The sequence below is a fragment of the Scardinius erythrophthalmus genome (genome assembly GCF_964197995.2).
Source record: "Scardinius erythrophthalmus genome assembly, chromosome: 1".
Classification (NCBI taxonomy): Eukaryota; Metazoa; Chordata; class Actinopteri; order Cypriniformes; family Leuciscidae; genus Scardinius; species Scardinius erythrophthalmus.
In genome coordinates this window covers 32,847,390-32,869,348 of record NC_138221.1, presented here as the reverse complement: position 1 = coordinate 32,869,348, position 21,959 = coordinate 32,847,390, and the positions used below count along the sequence as shown (strand labels likewise).

The following is a 21,959-nucleotide window of genomic DNA, read 5'->3' as shown; positions in this document are numbered from 1 at the left end:
ATTATCTATGGACTTATAATGAACAATAACAAAGATAACTTCCTGGTTAACAATATCCTCATGCTTGGAAAATTTTATGTTCACAAATCAAAATACCTAAAGATGAAACCAATGTTCTGTGCATTTCATGGTGAATTTGTTTCTTAAACAAAAGCCCTCAAAGTGATAAAAAAGAAAAACATTTTTTTTTTTCACCATAGAAGAATATGATGTAAAAGAAAAACCATAGCCCCTTAATTTTATTTTATTTGTTTTATTTTATTTTATTTTATTTTATTTATTTATTTATTTTTCTGTGTATTTGTGGTTATTTAATGCATCTGTGTTTTGTACGTTTTTTTATGTAAAGATTTAATAATATTGCCTTATCGTTTGTACATGAATAATTGTTCAATAAAGAGAGTAGAAAAAAAATCCCTTATAAGCCTTAAAAAAAGAAGAAAAAAAAGAAAAGATTGGACGTAGGATTCAAAGCAGGATTCTACTGGCCATTCAACTCCACTTGTCGGAGAAGCAGAAAGCCCAGTGATTGGTTAAAATAACTGCCAATCAAATCTCTCTCTCATGACTCGTATGAATTCGCTAGTCTGCTCTGCAGTTTGTTGTGGACTGAAACGCATGACCACCAAGAAGGATAGTTCACCACAGTTCGTACATGCATATTAACCTGAAATGGATATGGAAGAGAAGCCAAAATACGGCAAGTTTATTTCGGTTTTATATTTGCTGGTGTTTGTATTGAAAGTTTATGATTTGGTGTTATTAAGAGTCCTCCTCAAATGTTAACGCTACCAAACAGAAACTGAAATTCATTTTAATAACTTCGCCGCCGAACTGTTAACGTTACCTGTTTTGACTCTATATGCCGTGTTAAGGTGAAAAAACAGTTGTGTTATGAGTGTTAAAGCTGTTGTGTTAGTAAGGCAACGCCTTAACCCCCCGTTATTTACTATGTCGGAGTTTGGGATTTGCTTAGCTACTTTACCTCATGTTTTGTGTAGATATGCTCTTACCCCTAACAGTCATATCTGTAGACATTGTGGCTTTTGTCACTCATTTTAGTAACGTTAGCTGACTTATTTTTAGTTACTGTAAATTTGGTGGTTGACCAAAAAAATCACATGTGACAGCATGGCTGAATTGTTCATGTGCTGAGTTGTACTATAATAGTATGCATGTTTGTTTATATGTTCATATTAGCCTAGTTGGAAATATGAAAACAGTAGTTTTTTTTTTTTTTTTTTTTTGTCGTTATAATTATTATAACAAATAAAGCTGTGTGACTGGAAATAGAAGGTGGGCGTGTTTATTGTTAGATAAGATAACTGTGTTTCCAGATCATGTCAAAGCAAATACAACTAAAGTTGTGCCACAGGGTTAAACAACATACAGACATGAAACCACACAGCTGTTGTGAGTATGAACATCTCATTGGACACCACATGGAAACCATTGAAAGGGTCAATTGTGGTTGTTTTAATAGTTTGCATATGGTTTCTGTCCTGGGTTACTGATGGAAACTCCTTAATACAACGTTGCTTTTACAAGAACATTGTTGCTTGTCTATTAGGTTAAAAGTCAGTATTTGGAACAATTGTGTTGAAGAAAAACTTGCTTTAATATGCAGCCCTGGTTTTACTCGTATGTCCTTGTAAAGTATCTGGTAACCAAAGTCATAGAGCGCAAAGTCTGCTCTCATGAGTTGGGAGTGCATGTAGCCTACTGGTAATTAAAGGGTGGAATATAGGATGGCGCTTTTTAAAGATATAAAATAAGGCCTTTACCTCTTCATTTTAAACTTTAAGCTGTACTTATGTGCTATTTCTGCTGCTGAGGGACTGAGTGCGACTGCAGCTGTTTCAAATTAGGGAAGGGATGACTTTTACATTCAGTTGTACTTCTCAAACTTCTCAAATAGTTTGCCAGCGCCGCAATATATTTTTATATTGCCTAATTTGTATTGTGTTTGTTTATTTATAAAACACCTCCAAAACTCCAAAGTGCTGTACAGTAAAAGTAATATGAACAATTGCAATGAGAATTTACAATCCTGAATTTATCAGAGAGCAAAGTGTTTTGTTTCCTTGTTAGCCAGACGACAGGAAAAGACTCATATAAACCAACATGGCATTTCGGATCCTTTCCACTTGATATGATCTTAATTGTGAGGTGACTTTTGAAATGTCTTAGCTTCATTTACAGTAATAGTTAGACGTCTTGTGATCACATCCTGAACTGCTGATATCAGCTTTCCTTCCATTAATCATTTAGACTAATGGAAGTGCTATTGATTTGATTTGATTTCTTACTTTAGTCATTTAAGAACAGTGCGTATTTTCATGAGCAATGACTATTTTGGACATTTCTGTCCACTTTTCTCTGACTTGAATTCTTTAAAATCAAGCTATATTTAATGAATAAAGATTATTTGCAGCTTCAAAAATCTTGCTTAATAACACACAATTAACTTAGTTTTAACCATACATTTTGCGAGTAAATGCAAAGTTTCTCGGGGGAAACTCATGTTCTGTCCCTTTAGGGACTCCATAGAGATGTGATTACAATAATTACAGAAAAATTATTACAGCGTAAGAAAAAGGATGGCAAAGGACTTGTAAAATGTATATATTTTTTCTGATAGTAAAAATCCTTTGAAAGGGTTATTATAGTCAACAACAAAAAAACATTTTTGTAACTTGAAATAAAATAAAATATTAAACATCCCAAACGTATTCAATTTCAAACTAATACAAACTTTAATGGTATCTCAGTGATAACAAAAACTTTGTGCATTTTCCTCAGATTTGGCAACATGCAGTTACGGACAACAGTCAGATTTTGATTGATATCAGTTTTAATTTTCTTTAATTTTAATTTTGTCTGAATCTAAGCAAAATTGAGCCAAAACGTTTGTCGCTTTAAAGAATGAATGAAATGACATTACTAGCTTTAATTAATTACATTATATCGGCATGAGTGGAGATGCACACGAGCAGATCCCAATATATATATAGTGTGAAACCAATGGGTAGCTTTTCTTTTTTCACCTTTGGATGTACCACCTGTTTGCATATGCATTGATTTCACACACTGATAAACCTCCACCGAAAGCAGGCTGTTTGTGACCTAAACCAGAAGATCTCATGTTTGTTCAAAAGATTCCACTCATGTTGGTAATGGTTTGCGAGATATTTCCACGATAAACTTGCTTTGCACCAGCATCTGCAAGACAAAATTAATCTAAACCGAGTCGGGTGTCATTGTCGTGACGCCCAGCTCTGATCCCTCCTGATGTTAGAGACCCAAAACTGCTCCGTTTAGTCCTTCAGAGACAAAAGAAAACTTAAAAACAGTTCAGAAAGGACGCAAGGCCACGTTTAGAAAGATCAAATTAGAGAAATCCAATATTTTCTTGCTTGAAAAGGTGGTGTTTAGTTCAGCTTAAACCTGTTCAACCAGTTTTCAACAGCGGAAGGTTGTTTCCCGCTTGAAATCAGGAAGTTAAAGTCAGATAGACAGCTGAAGGACTTTTCCCTAAACAGTGAGGAAGGAATATCAGATCATCAGAGCCACTGAACATCAAGATGCCCGCAGAGGAAGGTGCTTACAAAAAAAGCGGTAACGTCACTTGATGGTATCTCCTCTATGCAAGTGTTTTCTTGGTTTTGACATGTGGACAAACCCTTTTAAGCTCTCTTTGAGTAACTGACCACAAGTAAAGTTGTGTCTTACATGAGTAATGGTAAAAATGGGAGTGTTTGGTCGAATCCAAATCTTTTCTGTGCAATCTGGTTTTTATGTCCAGACGTTGGTTCAAATGGTTTCCTATAACGTGGGATATTTCAGTGACTCTCACTGTCACTTGGGAGGTACCCTTTCAAAAGGTGCACCTTTTTGCAATATTTACTCCTATAGGATGCACATTAATACCTTAAAGGTACATATTGTTTCCTGATGTAGTACCTAAATTGTACACCTTTTGGAAGGGTACCGTGTGCTACTGTGTCCCAGTTACAGCTTTGTTTTCAGAGAGTGCTTTGGGAGTTTTTAGAGGCTGCTCTAATGGCGCTACTGTTGGCTTGTATGCCATTAGCCATTTGTGTTCATTTAGTGCATTGGAAGAAGTGTGTTAACACTGCATTAGTGTCATACTAGGCCTTTGTCCATCTTCACAATACCCTGGTCTGCCTGGGAACTGAAGCACTCAGTCTTTGCGTGTCTACTAGGGCGTGGGTGTTTACAGTCAGATGCCACAGCAGAAATTCCCATGGCAGTGTCTTCCCTTTAAGTGGTGAGGGTTTGCCTACAGTTTAGCAATCCTCAGCAGTTGTTTTCATTCCAAGATAGAAGAAAATATTGTAATAAAGCTTACTTATTTAGCATAAAGCTGAATGATATTATAGTAGCAACTAAGGCTATAAGCATTTAACTAACCCACAAAACCAAGGCACTTACTACTACTATTTAATGCATTTCACATTTGCTTTTCTAATCTAGTGTATACTAAACTTAACATTGTGTACTGTGAATGATATTGTTGGCTCTTATGACCAACTGCTGGTGGTTCTCATTTTGCATAAAAGCATCTGCTAAATTAATACATGTAAATGTAGTGCATTAAGTCATTATGTTGATCACTTTTTGCAAAAAGTGTTGTGTAATCAAATGTGTTTGGGCGAGTTATTATGCATGTTTTTCGTGGATGTCTGAGGCATAAACAGAGCAGATCTTTTTTTGTTCCAGTACACACAAGACATTTTTTTACAAAGTAAATGGAAAGATTGTACCAGTTTTTTCCACACCAGAGCTCTGTGGTTGGCGAATGAGAGCATTTGCACATCTGTTCTTAGTTTATTGCAGTTCACAAGATGGAAGTTCAGTGGCCTCAAAAAGTACAGTATTTGGACTATCTTAACGTTTATAGTAGATCCAAAATTATCAACGCAAGTGGCAACTGTGCTCAGTTTCTACTGTTCTTCTCTGAAATTAGTTACTTCACCTTTTTTTGAGCCATTTTTGTGAGGAACTGGAACTGGTTTCATTTTTTTGTCTTTGTGCTTGTGCTTGTGCAATCTATTTTTTTTAAACCAATGCAGCTGGATTGACATTCTTTTCTTATACAATGCCATTCAGATATTTTTAAGTGTGGCATGAGGATCCAAATACTTCCAGCTGACTCATAGTTTAAATTAACTTAACAGGGCAGCTTGGTTACTAGCTGTTTAGCACAACATTTCATACTACATGTCTTATTTATTTTAGGCACAACCCCTTGGCTCTAGTTAACTGACAAGCAGCAGCAAATGTACATTAATTATAAGTCATGTTGCATTTAAAAGCATGCTTGGCTTACCCTTTCTGTGGCATTTTGTAATAGGAGGCTCCATTCCAGGGCTGTAAATTGGGAAATATTTCCAAAACAACTGCGCGTGGGACGTTGTTGTTTCTGGCACAACTAGACTTGTAATTTTCTGAAGGAAATGTGAGTGGTGTTTGCCCTTGCAGAAGTCACTACATCAATGCTAGGATGGTTTAAGTGGGTTTTAACATGTTCCTGTGCGTTGGGGTGTTTTGGGTGGTTGATAGGGTGTCCTAGATGGTCATTTACTGTGTAGTAGAAGCTCTTGCTCACTCACTGGGCTGGAATGTCATTTTCCAGGCGTGCGCTGAAGGAAATCCCCTGCTGTAGATCAGCAGTCATTCACAAAGTGATACATTGTGCTTAATTGGGCTATCAAAAGCCTGACTGATCAAATTATGCTCTGTGAGTGGTTGTCTGTAATGAAATCTAACATGGTTTCCTTGTGGCCATATTGATTGTTTTTGTTGAGTCGTATTTAATTTAGTTTCTCCTTGTTGTTCTCACAGGAGAGCCCAAAAAATATGACCCCGACTTCAAAGGGCCCATCCAAAACAGGTAAGAATCGAACTGATTTGATCTGTTTTTAATAACTAGATTTTGCTTAAACATTAAAATGATAGGCTAGTTCACACTCACACAAAATGTCATAATTTACTCACTCTCATGTCATTCCAAATCTAACTTACTTTCTAATGTGAAACACAAAATAGATTATTCAATGAATATTCACACTGCTCTTTTTTTTTGTCTATATAATAAGTGACCAGGGACTCTCAAGCTCCAAAAAGTGCCAAAAATCCCCAAGTGTCATAAAAGTAGTCCATAATGCTTGTGTGCCAATCCAATAGCAATACAACAGACTAAAGCTGAAGTTGTTTATCACCAAAAATCCTTTAAGAAAATCTGTTGCTCTGTAACTCATTCCCACTTTTGGTTCAAATTTCCTGTGCTGCTATTCTTCAAGAGATAGCCTATGCAATAACCAATAGAGTTTATCAGCACTGACATCAAACCTTTGCAAACAGCAATGCTTGATGTTGATTCGTCATACAAGACATTGATACATTGGTCCTGTAGTTGTAAAGCATGTTGTAACAGACCGTTTCTTTCTGCACCACAGAGGATGTACAGACATTATTTGCTGTATCTTCTTCATCGTGGCCATAGTGGGCTACATCGCAGTGGGAATACTGGGTAAGTCAGTCTGCAATAGTGTTATGAACTGGGTACTGTGTAACAATGAACCCTTTATTGTTATATGTAGTGTTTATTATTGGTTTGTGTGTGATGAGCTTTTGTCTGTGTGCATGTTAGGACTGGGTGATTCAGGTGGCTAAAAGCCTTATTATGGAGATATTTAAAATATTTCCTAATCTATTTGCTCTAAAATTTGTTTTAACTCTCTCATACTCGCACATCCGACATGGTTTTGGAAAGGTAATGGCTACTCAAAAAGCCTTTTAAAAGGTGTGTGTGTGTGTGTGTGTGTGTGTGTGTGTGTGTGTGTGTGTGTGTGTGTGTGTGTGTGTATGAGAGACATACTTATCATTTCTGTCTTGCACCCTCAGCCTGGACTCACGGTGACCCGAGGAAGGTGATCTACCCCACAGACAGCATGGGACAGTACTGTGGCCAGGGAAATCTGGAGTAAGTCTCACAAATTCAAGATAATTATGTATTTTGTTGCTCCAGGTTTGACATCATTAGTGACATCACATCATATAACCTTACCTTTGTTTTTTTTAGGATTTGTGACTGTTAAAAAATGCATTTGAAATTATTCAAATTGAAGAAATTTGTTCTAAAACACTGATTCATCCAGCAGTCTTTGAGTGAATCATCGAATCATTCATTCAAAACGATTTAAAAATAAATAAAATATTTTTAAATATACTGCAAAAATCAACATTTTGTCTAGTGAATTACGTTATTTTGTGTAGTTGTCTGTTCAAAATCGTGATCTCTATTTTAAACGCACACAAAAAAATCCACTCTCAATTTATCCTGAATCATGCAGTTCTCACATATAGTAAAAATGCATTTTCCAGTAATTTTTTTTTTACAAGGTACAATTTTGAGCACTGTATCAGTGAAATGAATTAATAAAAGCCTCACTTAATTGAACATTTGTATTTGTGACGTGTGTAACAGGAAGAAGCCCTTGTTGTTCTACTTTAACATGATGAAGTGCGCCAGTCCCATGGTCCTCCTAGAGTTCCAGTGTCCGACCCCTCAGGTTTGTGTCCTCTCCACCCCATCTGTTCCACCCTGTGCCTACCGTATTTTTGGATTGGCATACTACTTTACTACTCATACTATTATTGCAGAATTCAATTCAAAGTATGAGAATTTTTTGTAACGATGATGGGCATTTCCTCCTAATGCTGTCGGCTCATATCCTGATTTACAAGCAGAAGGAGCTGGATACAAAATGTTAGCATAATATCAATCCACAAATCTAATTTGTAAGGCGCCTGGATTAAAACAAATCATACCATGTTTGTTAATTTGGCCTTTACTGTCACCTGAGTTTGGGTCGCCTTTGGCTTGCTCAACTTGGGGTTTAAAAGAGACTTAATATTCAGTAATATTATGAATTGAGTGACTGCACTGATACAATGGAAATGAGAACAAAACTTGAACTGAATTCAACTGGATGATGACACTGTTGTCTTCTGCAGAGCTGCTTTATAGCGGAATCAAATGTGTTTTATAACTGATGACTTTTGCTACATTTACACTTTTATTAAACTGAATTAACACTAAACTGACTCAAGCTAAATATCGACCCTTACTGCTCTCTGTAGAGCTGCTTACAGCTGAACTGAACTCATTTCAAAACTGATGAACTGTACAGTTACTGAACTGAACTGAAACCACACTGAACTGACTTGAGCTGAATAATGACACTAATGTCTTTTTACAGCAGAATTAGAATTTGTGTCATATTTTATGAAGTTTGCATCATGGTTTAGTTTTCTTGTTTATTATTATGAAGCTGCTTTGAAACATTCTGCGTTGTATGGTGACATGGTTGCATGTGCATGTACTACCAGAGAGCACTGTTGGGAATATTGTATCCCATAATGCAATGCGCTAAACTTATCTTTCATTATGTGTTTTTTTATTTATTATTATTTTAATAGGTTCCTTGAGGCTCACTTATACTGTTAATAATGTTTTTTGAACAAACCTACACACACACACAAAACCATATATATTTGCATAAAAAAACGTCAACCCTCATTCTGCCCCTCGGCTACTTTAAAGTCCCAGTGAACTGGATGAACAGTTGTGATGTGATGTATTTCCAAGTGAGTATTAAATAGAGGGCAGGGCACCTCCTCTCCATCTCTCGCTCATAGCAGACTGAAAGTTGGAGGGGAGGTGTTAAAGATATTCATCCCAAGCCGTCAAACTGACGTCATCAGAGAAGGAACACCATTCCAGAGAAGAAGCACATTTTCAGATTTTGATTAAAGATTACCACGACAAACAAAATATTTTCGGTGTATTAACTTGCACAGATTAATCGTTCACCACAAGACTAGTAATGTGCGCCGCTAACAAAGTAAATAGTGTCCATTTTGATTTCATGATGACATTAAAGGATTAGTTCACCCAAAAATGAAATTTCTGTCATTAATTACTCGCCCTCATGTTGTTCCAACCCCGTAAGACTTTCGTTCATCTTCGGAACACAAATTAAGATATTTTTGATGAAATCTGAGAGCTTGCTCACTCCTTCATAGTCTGCTGGGTATTCTCATCTGCCGGCCCAGAAAAGTTAGTAAAGACATCGTTACAATAGTCCAAGTGACAACAGTGGCTAAACCTTAAGTTTACCAAGTGATGAGAATACTTTTTGTGCACAAAAAACAAACAAAAATAACAACTTTATTCAACTATTCATTTTCGTGCATGTGGTCCTCTAAGAGCGCCACGACGCATGCGCGAGAACTGAGAAGATCATAACCAATAGGCACTTCGCTGTGATGTGCAGTATAGCTTTCCATTATGAAGTCTGTCTTTTTTTAGCACTGACGTCTCATCTTTATAAAATAAGGTTATAAGTCAGGATTTTTTGTTTTGTTTTGGGCAGTCAACCCTGTTAAAACTTTATATCTTATATCAAATTGTTTTTCTCTGTGTTTAGGTGTGTGTAGAGAAATGTCCTAATCGCACTATGACTCTGGTAAAGGCCTTCTCAAATTCATTCGATTGGAAAGAATACAAACAATTTTGCAGAGAAGAACCTGGGCTGAAGGTAAGTTAGTTTTGCAACATATATATAAAAAAAATGTTGTTGTTGTGTGCAAGTATCTAGTTTTTGCAAATATCTAATGAATGACCAATACTGTCTCTCTCTAAAGTCTGTGCCGCAAATTTTGCAAGAAAAGCTGTGCCCTGCATATCTGATTTCCAGCAAACCATGTGAGACTCTTGTTCTTATTATTACACTTTTAATATTTATTGGGAATAATTGAAAATTTAGTTACATAATGCGATTTTTTTTTTTTTTTTTTTTTTTTTTTTTTTAATATTTTTTTCAGTTTTGCAAAGGTGTTTTCCATCTCTGGGCAAAAAGGGTGAAGTCATCACCGTAGGCGATCAAGAGACATTTAATGATGGAGAGCAGACTAGAAATGCCAAAGACCTGGTGGCTGGGATGAAGTAAACACATTTATAATACTCAAACATACATTTGCAAGAAAATAACTCATTTGCATGCCACTACTGCAGATGTGATTGCAGTGCAATTCTAGGGGGCTATTTATTATAAATCCATGTTTGCTTTGACAATCGCAGGAACGCCACAATAGTCATGGAGGGTCGACAAGTTGCAATGAAGATCTTTGAGGATTACACAAAGTCTTGGTACTGGATCCTAGTGTAAGTCATTTTTTATTTTAGTGATTATATTTTCTCTAGTCGCAGTAGTAATTTTAGTGCTAACATTTGAATCAATGTTCTTTTAATGTCATCAATATACTGGAGTATAATAGTATTTATTAATATTTTTTTATTAGATTAGATTTTTTCTAGTTTATTGGAGTTTTATTAGTTTGTTGTAGTAATTTTGTCTCATTTTGTTGGTTTTATTATTATGCTTTTAGTAATATGTCTGTTTAATTTTTTTATTGTTTTATTTCAGGTTTAAATTATTAATTTTTAGTCTTAGTTTTAGTAAGTTTAGTACTTAAATTGAAGGAAAATTAAGAAGTTGGCTTTGAAACTAGCTGAAATAAAGTATAACAGATTTGTATTTCTATTAACGCAATTTTTTTTTACAGTAAATAGTTTTAAGGGGATGACAATTGCAGTGGTTTAGCTACTTTCTTCCTGCTGTGAACGAGTGTTAATCTGTTTCTTTCTGCAGTTGTTTGTTGATTGCTGTGGTGTTGAGTCTGATCTTCATCGTTCTCCTGCGGTATCTGGCTGGAATCATGGTCTGGGTCATGATCCTCATGGTCATCGCTGTCATTGCCTATGGTACAGTCCTCATACACTAAGATACATTAATCTGCTGCAGTACATCTGATGATACTGCAAAAATGGATAAAAACGGTCAATCGTTCGTCTGTTCTTTACACAGGTATTGCTCACTGCAGCGTAAAGTATGTCAATATGAAGGACTCGGCTGGCTCTAATATTACTCTACAGCAGCTGGGCTTCCAGCCCGACTTCTCCGTCTACCTGCACATCAGACAGACCTGGCTGGCCTTCAGTGAGTTGCTTCACTGCTTATTTGCTTATATTTTAGGTTAGAGATATGGGGTCAAACAATTTGGCACGTAACTGATATTGCACTAATCTTTGACTAAGATTTAAGGAGTGCCATATTGGTCAGAATATCACAGAGACTTGTGGTTAGGCTCTTTTAAAGGGTTAGTTAACCCAGTGTCTCCCAACCTTTTTTTTTTTTTTTTTTTGCTGCAGCACTATTTTGATTAGTAAAAAATCCCACGGCACACCACTATATAAAAATATAACAAAATTCCACACATGCATTGCTTCAAATGGCATTTAGATCTGTCGGGCGGAAACCTCGTATTTAATTAAACACTGTCGTCGAAGTTTGTATTGTGGCTTTATTTAGCAATGGTCAGACACTCTCATTATGTCATTATAATATAAACATTTTATGAAAATCAAGCTCAAATTGAGTTACGAGGTTTTTGACCAGCGAATGAACTGGAACAGCCACTTCTGAGGCAATACGGGCATCGCATTACGTTTTCATCAGCGTACAATAATGTTTATTTTAGCTATATGGGGTCTCAGTTTTCTTGTTGGAATCTCATGATCAAAATTAGATAATTCTAGATATTTAAAACACTATTTGCTTCTAGACTAGATGGCAAAGACTATTCTCCACTCTTCAAATGCAAAAAAAAAGCATTAGCCTTTATGGACATAGTGTTTATTGAGTAAATAAAATGCTGTACTTGCGCAAGCATCATTTCTTTATTTTCCCTTGCATTGCAAACAAGCAGAGATCTCCAATGGTTTAGTCACAACTTCTTTTAAATGCTTTTTATTGGTTAAATATTTGTGAAACCAACATACAGTCGTAAAGGATGACCAATAAGATTAATTTTTAAAGAATATAATAATATAATAAAAAAAGAGCACAGTGGTTGGGTTGAGTTAACCCAAAAATGTATTCATACACATGTCGTTCCAAATCCGTTAGACTATCGTTCATCTTCAGAACACAAATGAAGATATTTTTAACGATTCTCAGATACTTCATTTGTCTCTTATGGGTTTGGAACGACATGATCGTGAGTGAAAGAAGAAGAAACCACCCAGAACACCCTAAACGCATGAAAATGCCTTTAAAACCACTCACAACAACCTAGAATTGTGGTCGTGAATTAAACATTAGTAAACACCACTCACATTTTCTTTATACGATATTTGTCTGTTTATTACTATTTGGCGATAGCTAGCCATTATTTCTCTCTAATCACATGCAGTTTAGATTGGATCTCACAACTTTGCAAATAATTTTTTTTGCATTTTGGCTGTAGATTCGCATTAAAACGTAACTTAACTTAAATATAAATGCAATTAAAAGCTTCATTAAAATATTATTGTAAAGGCACTGAAGTAACACATGTTTCTTTCTTCAGTAATCATTCTGGCTATTTTGGAGCTCATCATCATCCTCCTCCTCATCTTCCTCAGGAACCGAATCCGGGTCGCTGTTGAGCTCATAAAGGAGGCCAGCAGGTTTGTGTTTTTTGCAGGATTCTGGCTATTATTCAATTTTATAGGAATTATTGGTAATTTTACCTTTTAATCTTTGGTTTGTATTATTGCTTTAGCTTTGGCCTTGTTTACCCTCATTGTGGTTTTCTTTGACCTCTTTCAGGGCCATCGGTTATGTGATGTCATCACTTTTCTACCCGATCTTTACCTTCTTCCTCCTGACCATAGTCATCGCTTACTGGGGTGTCACTGCAGTGTATCCTTCACTCAAGACTCAAGCAGAAATTTTAATGCGTGTTAGCGCTTTTGGACAGGAACTTGCATCCTATAGTCACTCACTTAAATCTGAATTAAAATAGTTCTTAGTTCAGAGGGGCAAAAGCTTAATCCATTATATGCCTTTAAAGGCATAGTTCACCAGAAAATGAAAATTATGTTATCATTTACTCGTCCTCAAGCTGTTTCAAACCCGTAGGCATTTCTTTTTTCTGCTGAACACAAAAGAAGATATTTTGAAGTAACCGAACAGTTGATGGACCCCATTGACTTTTGGATACTATGGAAGTCAACTGTTTGCTTCATTTTTGGGTGAACTATCCATTTAAGAGCCAAAAACATCTAATTCAATTCAATTTGCATTAGATTTCAATTCAATTTAAATAAATAATTTAATCAGAATACACAGATACTCAGACTTTAGTATGACCGTCAGTACAGACAGATGCTTTTTGCCCTCATAATGGTGTAGTTTACAGCATCTGCCAGCAGGGGATAATGGTTTGTAATGGGTCATTTTATAATAAGATAAAAAAGTTGGTGATATTTTTATGGTTAAACATTCCCAGCACCAAGCAATTATTTATATATTGTAAAAAGTATATGTATATGTGTGTCATGATTGCACCAGTGCTAGTCCTTAATCGCCCTGCTCAGTTTTCTCTCTACATCTAGTGAACCTGTTTATAAGGTTTTCAACGAAACAGAGTGTTCATATGCCAGACAAACCTGCATCCCTGAGGTGTGTATATAGAAATGTATATTTATTTTTTTATTTATTGAGTACAGTCATAGCATTAAAATATTAGGTGCACAATTCTATTTTTTAATGCAAATATGTAGTACTTTATAAATATATATTGATAAAATCAGCTAATATGCAGCACTATTGTTTGAAAACAGTTACCCAAACACCTGAAGGCAAAGGTTTTCTTATTTTTACACTACAAAGAATTTATTTATTTATGTATATAAAATGATACTTGTTTATTGGAGTTTATATAAATGTCTGATGTGGAATAAAATTCTGTGGATGTACTGAAGCTTGATGGAAAAATCTAGTCTGTTTTAAAGTAAGTGAATAATCCCTGTTTCTCATTTCCCTGATCCTTGTAGAACTACAGTCTTTCTGCTATGAAGACAGCTTGTCCGCGGTCTGAGTGCCTGTTTGCGTTCTACGGTGGGGAAACGCCGTATCACAAATACCTGATCGTCCTTCAGTTCTACAACGTCTTCCTGTTCTTCTGGTGTGCCAACTTTGTCACTGCTCTGGGTCAGATGACTCTGGCAGGAGCGTTTGCGTCCTACTACTGGGCTTTAAAAAAACCCGACCACATCCCCGCTTTCCCGTTGTGTGCCTCTCTGGGCAGATCCCTCAGGTACGGCTTTAGAACAAAATATATGCATGTTAGCAAAGCGTGTCATTCGGGTCCTAGGGACGATTTAATTGATACATTTGATGCATTTTGTCCACACGCAGGTATCACACAGGCTCTCTGGCGTTTGGTTCTCTCATCCTCGCCATCGTGCAGATTATCAGGGTTCTGCTGGAGTATATCGACCACAAACTCAAAGGTACAGTAAGAGAAAACATTTCAACAGAACGTTTATAGTCAGTCATAACTCTGTTGATTACGATAGGTTAATCATGGCAATATGTGTGCATACACTGAAAGTAAAAACAATATTCACTCAAACTGCTAGTAAATTTTAGTTAATTGCAAAGAAAGGCAAGTAGAAAAACTGATTTATAGAAAATCTTATAAATGGCATTTTCTATTAATATTTGTTTCATTTACAACTTTGAAAAAAAAAGGGTTTTTTTACAGTGGATAATGATTGTTAAATAATAATTAACTATTAATAATAAAATAATAATTGCCCTTTGTCACATTCTAGTTTCACGTCTCTCAAATCACTCTCCAGCCTTGTTCACATAATAACTTCAACTGGTTATTATCGCAAAATAAGCGATTAGAGACCCTGCGGGTTACTCTTTTGAGATGACGGTGAACATTATCACTTGCCATATCTCACACTGCCCACTGTAATCTGTTTGTGAACTCTTCTGCCCGCAGGAGCAGAGAATAAATTCGCCAAGTTCTTGTTGTGCTGTTTGAAATGCTGCTTCTGGTGCCTGGAGAAGTTCATCAAGTTCATAAACAGGAATGCTTACATTATGGTGCGTGGTCATACACTACATCGTATTATTTAAAGCAGAAACTCTTTAACTGATTGAATTAAACCAGGGGTGTCCAATCCTGCTCCTGGAGGGCCACTGTCCTGTAGAGTTCAACTCCAACCCTAATCAAACACACTTAAACCAGATAATCAAGGTCTTCAGACTCACTAAAATCCAAAATGAATAGGGAATTATTTGAGAGGACAGCCATTTTTAGTGCCGTCCGAGTGCACTCACTCACCATAAACCAACCAAGTGCACTCATTCAATCCCACAATGCACTGCAATAACAAGTGTACGGCCGATGTACACTCAACGGCTGTCCAAATTCAGTCATTCGTTTTCATTAACCTCTTCAAGTGAGCTGTATTAGTGGACTAACATAGGGGATAGTGATTATAGGAGTGAGGCTATAGAGGGCGATTTTGTATTCAGTCATGCTCTACCATTGGAGAAAGTGTAATGGCTAACTTGGATCACATGTGCTTTGATAAACAATCACATTACAGCCTTGACGTCATTGAATTGAGTTGTGTGACAGTCAATCACTGTTTGCGAATACCATAGAAATAAATGAGAAATGGTGTAAACCGAATCATACCTGTTTCGCAGGTTTCAGTGACTGCTCTTATAAAAAAGAAATGAAAGTTAATCAAAAATGAAAGTTTAAGAGCAAACATGTTAAAGATTAGCCGATGGATGTCGATTAATTAAATACCGGTAAGCTATTTCCTCACAAAAGTGGTTTATTCAGTTTATGTAGTGAAGTCTCTCCTCCATTGACATCCATTAAAAGAAACGGCCTCTGGTCTCCTTCCCTGCTTACCACAGCGTCAGCAGGAGTTACGCTTTTCTTTTTTCTTTTTTTTGGCTTTTCATCAAGTGTCTTTGCTAGAAACTTCCAGGCAGGACTGTTAAGGCTAAACTTTGCAGGACAGTGGCCCTCCAGGAGCAGGATTGGACACCCCTGAACTAAACTGACTGTGCTGATTCCTTTTTTGAAGTGTTTAATGTTGTTTTATCACTCTCAGCTGGAGAAATTATGAACTAATGTGTCAAAGAGGAGGCAGTCTTAATTTTTTATAATATAATATAATAACTTTATAATATAGACTGTATGAGAATCTTAATAACATCTATATGCAGTCTTTGTTGAATAAGTGTCTCTTCTGTCACAGGTGGCCATATACGGTAAAAACTTCTGCCGGTCAGCAAGTGATGCTTTCATGCTCCTGATGAGAAATGTAATCAGGTGAGTGAAACCCTGACACTGCACTTCAGAAGAGACTGGATCTGAATACAGGGGTTTAACATTTTTAAAGTGACACAGTATCTTAAAAGCACCACTGTTATGGTGTGAAACACTCACAAACAATGATATGGGATGCTGATAACAGCAAGAACGTACTATGCGTATGCAGACCAACAATTAATAAACAAATGCAAGGCAATATCATTAGCAGATCACTAGTTTTGGGAAGTTTATATGGGCTGGATGAATTTCAAGCGTGTTTTACAGCTGTTTTCTCTCTCGTCACAGGGTTGTAGTCCTGGATAAGGTCACTGATTTCATCTTATTTCTTGGAAAACTCCTTATTGTTGGGCTTGTGGGTAAGTTTTCTGCTTTAGACTGGAGAGAATGAAACCATGTTTAAATAAGACTGAACTGAGGCTTTTCTGATCTCACTCCATCTTTTTTCCTCCCAGGGATCTTCGCTTTCTTCTTCTTCTCAGGACAAACGGATGCGTTTAAGGGCGCTGCACCCAGTCTCCATTATTACTGGGTTCCTATTTTGGTAAGTGGTTTGAGAATAAGAACATGAGAAACAATTATTATCTGAATAGGGCTATAGGCAACAATCATTTGATTAAAAAAATACTGTAAAAACAGTAATAATATGAAATATTATTACTACCGTAGTTAAAATAACTGTTTTCTATCTGAATATATTGTAAAATGTAATTTATTCCTGTGATCAAATCTGGATTTTCAGCATCATTACTCCAGAGTTCAGTGTCACATGATCCTTCAGAAATCATTCTGATATGATGATTTGATGATCAAGAAACATTTCTGATTATAATTCATGTTGAAAACCGGTGTGCTGCTTATTATTTAATGGAAACTGTGATTTTTGTTGTTGTTAAGGATTCTGTTAGAAATCTTTTGTAACATTGTAAATGTCTTTACTGTCATTTTTAATCAATTTAATGCATCCCTGCTGGATGAAAGTATAAATTTCATAAATTGTATGTGTATGCTACCTGTCTTTAGCAACTGAAACATGTTTGCGTTCTTTCTCCAGACCGTGTTGGTGGGCTCCTACCTCATCGCCCATGGGTTTTTCAGCGTTTACGCCATGTGTGTGGACACACTCTTCCTCTGCTTCTGTGAGTACTTGCCATTAATAAGTGTTTTCACCTCAGAATCCGGTAGTTCAAGTATAAATATCAAGCCATCGAGGTCCATTCTTGAATAAGTGTCATTTTTGATCCTTTTAAAAATGCTATAGCATTGCATTCAGGGAAATATTATATCTGTTTGGAAGAAGCCTTATGCCACTAATGACTCTTCATTGCGCATGGCAGTGCATGTAGCTCGGTTTGCTCTTAATAAATATGTCTCGCTAGACTAAGAATTTACTGTGTTTCACTTGTGTATTCTGGTATGAGGTGTTTCTAATCTGTCTATGGTGCTTTTCTTCCCTTCATCTCATAATAACCTGATTCTTTCTCTTTCTCTTTTTATGGTTGTTCCCTACACTTTTCTCATCATTCCTCTTTTGGTTTTTCTATACTTCATATTCAATATCTTTTCCACACAATCTAAATTTCACACATTAATCATTAATCACACACTCATTACTAAAACCCACTAACGCCACATAAAGGTGAAGACCTTGAGCGTAATGACGGCTCCACAGCGCGTCCGTATTACATGACCGCATCGCTGCACGACATTCTGATGAAGGACGCGGACGCGGCTCGGACCCCTGCTTCACATGACGAGACCATCCAGCTGACGGAGCCCGACAAAAACAACTGAAAACTGTTGAAAGTTTCCCAGTTGTCTTCATAATATGGAAATATAATCTAATTTATTACATTAAGAGACTGAATGGTCATAAGACTAGATCATAACTGCAGTTAACTAATCATGTGTTCAATCGACTGATAATGAATAATGTATGTTAAGGTAACACAAGGATAGACGGGGAAAATGATCTTGAAAATGAAGTCAACATGAAACTACATTCGCATCCCGTTTTAATTATATAATCTGATGGTTCTCCAAATGAAACAGGATGTTAAAGGGGTCATATGATGCTATTTTAAAAGTTCATTCTTATTTTTTATTGGGTGTAATTGAGTAGGTTAACATGCTTTAATGATAAAAAACATTTTTCACACTGTATATTATTGCAGCTCCTCTATTCCCAGTCTGTCCAAAATGCGCTGATTTCTTTAAGCCGTCCCTCTAAAAAGCGCAGTGTGCTCTGATTGGCCAGCAGACCCACTGCACTGTGATTGGCTAAAAACCAAACGTGTGTCGGAAATGTAACGTCCCTTTACCATTATCGAGAGCTTCAGATTCCTAGGCTTAAAGCAATTGTAAATGCACAGTTAATGTCGTCGTTTTCCCAGATCAGTTCGAGTCTGAGTCGGCAACTTTGCAAGTGCGATTTGAGCAAAAACTTTCACAGTAATAAATGGAAATGTATTACTTCCACAGTAAGTAGTCTTTGCAAATAGCCGGAGTTGTACTCTCCCAGGTTCAGGAAGCTGTCCTCTGTAAAATGTGCTGTGCACAAGCAAACTTTTGGGTTGTATTACTCAAGAACGTAACCACTGAATCCTGATATCATCAGTTTTCGGACGGCCAAACCCAGTGGTTTTGCTGTCGCATCCAAACACACAGCGTCTCTGCGACATGACGACTACAGTTCACTGAAGCTTCGCCTTCTTTCTTTGAGTATGACTTAGGGTGGCATTATGCTAATATTTCACATTGTGTCGTAGATGATCAAGATAGTTATATCTGTTCTTCAATCGAGGCCATTTAGGCTGGTCTGGATCAGTGTTCTCTGTTATAAATCTCTGTGGGAAACCATGAGCTTTATAACTTCACAGATTGTTACATATACATGCACATACAGATCCATTACACACTAAAGGAAAAGGAAAACATAAAAAAGTGTCATAGGACTCCTTTAAATGATAAAAATGGTAACACTTTACAATAAGGTTTCAATTGTTAACATTAGTTAACTGCATTATTTAACATGAGCTAACTATGAGCAATATTTCTACAGCATTTCAGTGTTAATTTCAGGATTTACTAATACATTATTAAAATCAAATGTTGTATTTGTTCATTTTATTGAATGGACCTGAACTATCACAAACTTACAATGAACAGTCGTGTTTTTTATTCATTAACTTTAACAAAGATTAATAGATACTGCAACAAATATATTGCTTCTTGTTAGTTAATGTCAGCTGATGCATCAACTGGCATAACTAATGGGACCTAATTGCAAAGTGTTAACCATAAAAACAATAGTGGCACTTGGATGATGAAAAGTGTCTCTATATGAAAAAGAAAAGGGCTTAATATTACGTAATATTAATAAATGTATGTGGAGTAAACAACCAATGAATCGTGCAAAAATGTTCGATCAATGTTGATTTCATGTTGACTTTAAAGTAGCCTTTTGCTTTGCGTCTGTTTATTCGATCAAAAAATCAATTCATAGTTGTAATATGAATAGTTGCAAATAAAACAAAGATTATTGGAGTATGTTTTATAAGAAAGTCTTTCTACTTCATTTTTCCAGCGTAGTATTTATTTTTAGGTCAGAAATTATCAGTACATTTCACGAATAATTACAGTAACACGTTAGATTTTGAAGTAGAAAGACCTAAATAGTGTTTTCTTCTAATACATATTCCAATAATATTTTTTTTTCATTTATTAACTTTGTTGTAAGTAATATAATTTTTTACACTGTACATCAAAGTTAGTGATTCAGTGTTTTTAGTTGTCCGTACTGTCAGATGAATGATGAATTTAGTTATTTATTTTTTTATGTACTTGTTGCTGTTTTATTCTACGATAGACTGAACATCCAATGTTACTCTTAAACGGCTGATAATATTTCTGTATTTCCTGTAGATTGTAAGCCATATCTATTTAATGCACTTTAAGGTTGGTTATTGTTTTTGGTTGCACTTTGCATCCGGTTTTGGAAAACCAAAACACCTCGTTGCCTTCTTGAGATGCCTTTAACTTTGTCTGCTGCCTTTTCCTCTGTCTTTTGGATGCTTTCATTCTTAATATGTCTTTTTTAATCTTTAATAAATACTATGCAAGAAGGGACATGTGTTATTTAGGTCTGTTTACATTTGTGTGTGAGGAGTTTGTCACTTTCCTTTCCTCCTATGGCTAAAGGTAGACCATGGCTTGTTTATTCCTCAAATGTTTTCTCACATTCTCCATTTATCGCAGTGGAGGACCTGGAGAGGAACGACGGCAGCCCAGAACGACCCTATCTGATGTCTGATAACCTTCTCAATGTTCTGAAGAAGAAGAACCAGGCCAACTAGTCCACAGCGACGGTCAGGGTTATACGTACAGTACGTGCATGTTTTCTGTGAGGCCTTGAAAAACTGGAGGTGCCTGAAATCGCTTTCATTGCCATATTCACCGTGCCTTAGAGAGCCAGAGACAATCATATTAATTATGAAACGCATCAAACGTGATTGTCCTCTGTGTCTCAGCCATACATTGAGATTTGTAATGCAGGAACACTACCAAAAACTTCTTTTTACAATTAGGTAAAATTACACCTCTGCTTTTTTAGAGGCTTTTTTCAGAAGATTTATTTAAATAACTGACAGGTACATTTTAATATCCACTTTAAAGAATACCAGAAATGTTAGGAAGTGTTTCACCCTAGGTTTGCATTTTGGTATTTAGTTAACTTTTTCTTGTTTATATTTATGGTTTTTATACAAAAACACAATTCGGTGTCGTTCAGTCTGCTGTTGGATAGGATTGTTAAATAATTGTTTCTTTGCCAATTTAAATGCATAATCGATCATAAAACAATGTTTATGATTAAAGGTTTCAGATTCATGTTTACTTCAATATTAGATCATCCGTTTATGTTCCTAAGAGCTATATCTGTGGCCTTTATAATAAGTGCCTGTATGTAGTTCAAACACTTAAAGACTTCGACTTGAAAGGTGTTCATTTATTCAGTGTTTTAAGATTTTTGTTACATGTTGGCATGCCTCAATGCATGTTAAATAAAGACTTTTCTACAAAAAACATGTGTAAAACTTGTTTATGAGACCTTATTGATATGTTTTTATCTATCTTGAACCAAAAAAAAAAAAAAATGTGAATGACCTTCCATATCAAATGCTCATTTTAGCTAGTGTTTTTCAATTTTCACCTACGTTTTGAACAGCTCATTTTTCAGTTACCCACTAGATGGCGCTGTTTATTACAGAAGTCGCTATATTTCACAGAAGCTGTGAACTGGAGAAAACTTGAATTATCAAATGTATTTATGTGTTAAAGAAAAAAAAAACAGGTCTAAAATAATGAGAAAATAATTTCATAATTAATTCGTAATTCATTACCAGTCAAACATTTTGGAATCATTACCCTTTTTTATTTTTAATTGTTTTTTTTATTGTTTACATGTATTTGATCAAAAATACAGTAGAACAGTGAACTGAGGGAAATTTACCCAGGTTACATTTTAAAGTCACCATTTAATCACGTTTTTTTATGGAATATTGCAGTAGGCAATTCATAGGGCATTATAAATGATTTATCTGTGCACACATTTTGTTTTTAGTTCATGTGCCATGTAATCTTTAATCAAAATAACTTCCCCTCACTCTTCT

General features: G+C 35.8%; 1 protein-coding gene across 4 annotated transcripts; it reads left to right on the top strand.

The window, feature by feature from the left end:
• The first annotated feature begins 561 nt into the window (after nt 1-561).
• Nucleotides 562-21,366, top strand: LOC308694288 (choline transporter-like protein 2). Of its 4 annotated transcripts, none has more exons than XM_081371747.1 (22): nt 562-700; nt 5,869-5,917; nt 6,483-6,556; nt 6,931-7,009; nt 7,514-7,598; nt 9,519-9,629; nt 9,736-9,796; nt 9,916-10,036; nt 10,172-10,255; nt 10,743-10,855; nt 10,959-11,090; nt 12,502-12,601; nt 12,744-12,836; nt 13,514-13,598; nt 13,973-14,235; nt 14,337-14,431; nt 14,935-15,038; nt 16,217-16,290; nt 16,579-16,649; nt 16,746-16,834; nt 17,345-17,429; nt 17,930-20,418. In XM_081371747.1, the coding sequence occupies exons 1-22, from the start codon at nt 673-675 to the stop codon at nt 18,082-18,084; spliced, it is 2,151 nt and encodes a 716-aa protein (XP_081227873.1). In that variant the 5' UTR covers nt 562-672; the 3' UTR covers nt 18,085-20,418. The 4 variants fall into 4 exon arrangements, with proteins under 4 accessions (XP_081227873.1, XP_081227875.1, XP_081227874.1 ...); XM_081371749.1 differs by lacking the exon at nt 17,930-20,418 and adding an exon at nt 20,548-21,366 and having other exon boundaries at nt 563-700; XM_081371748.1 differs by lacking the exons at nt 562-700; nt 17,930-20,418 and adding exons at nt 3,552-3,618; nt 20,548-21,366.
• The last annotated feature ends 593 nt before the right edge of the window (nt 21,367-21,959 follow it).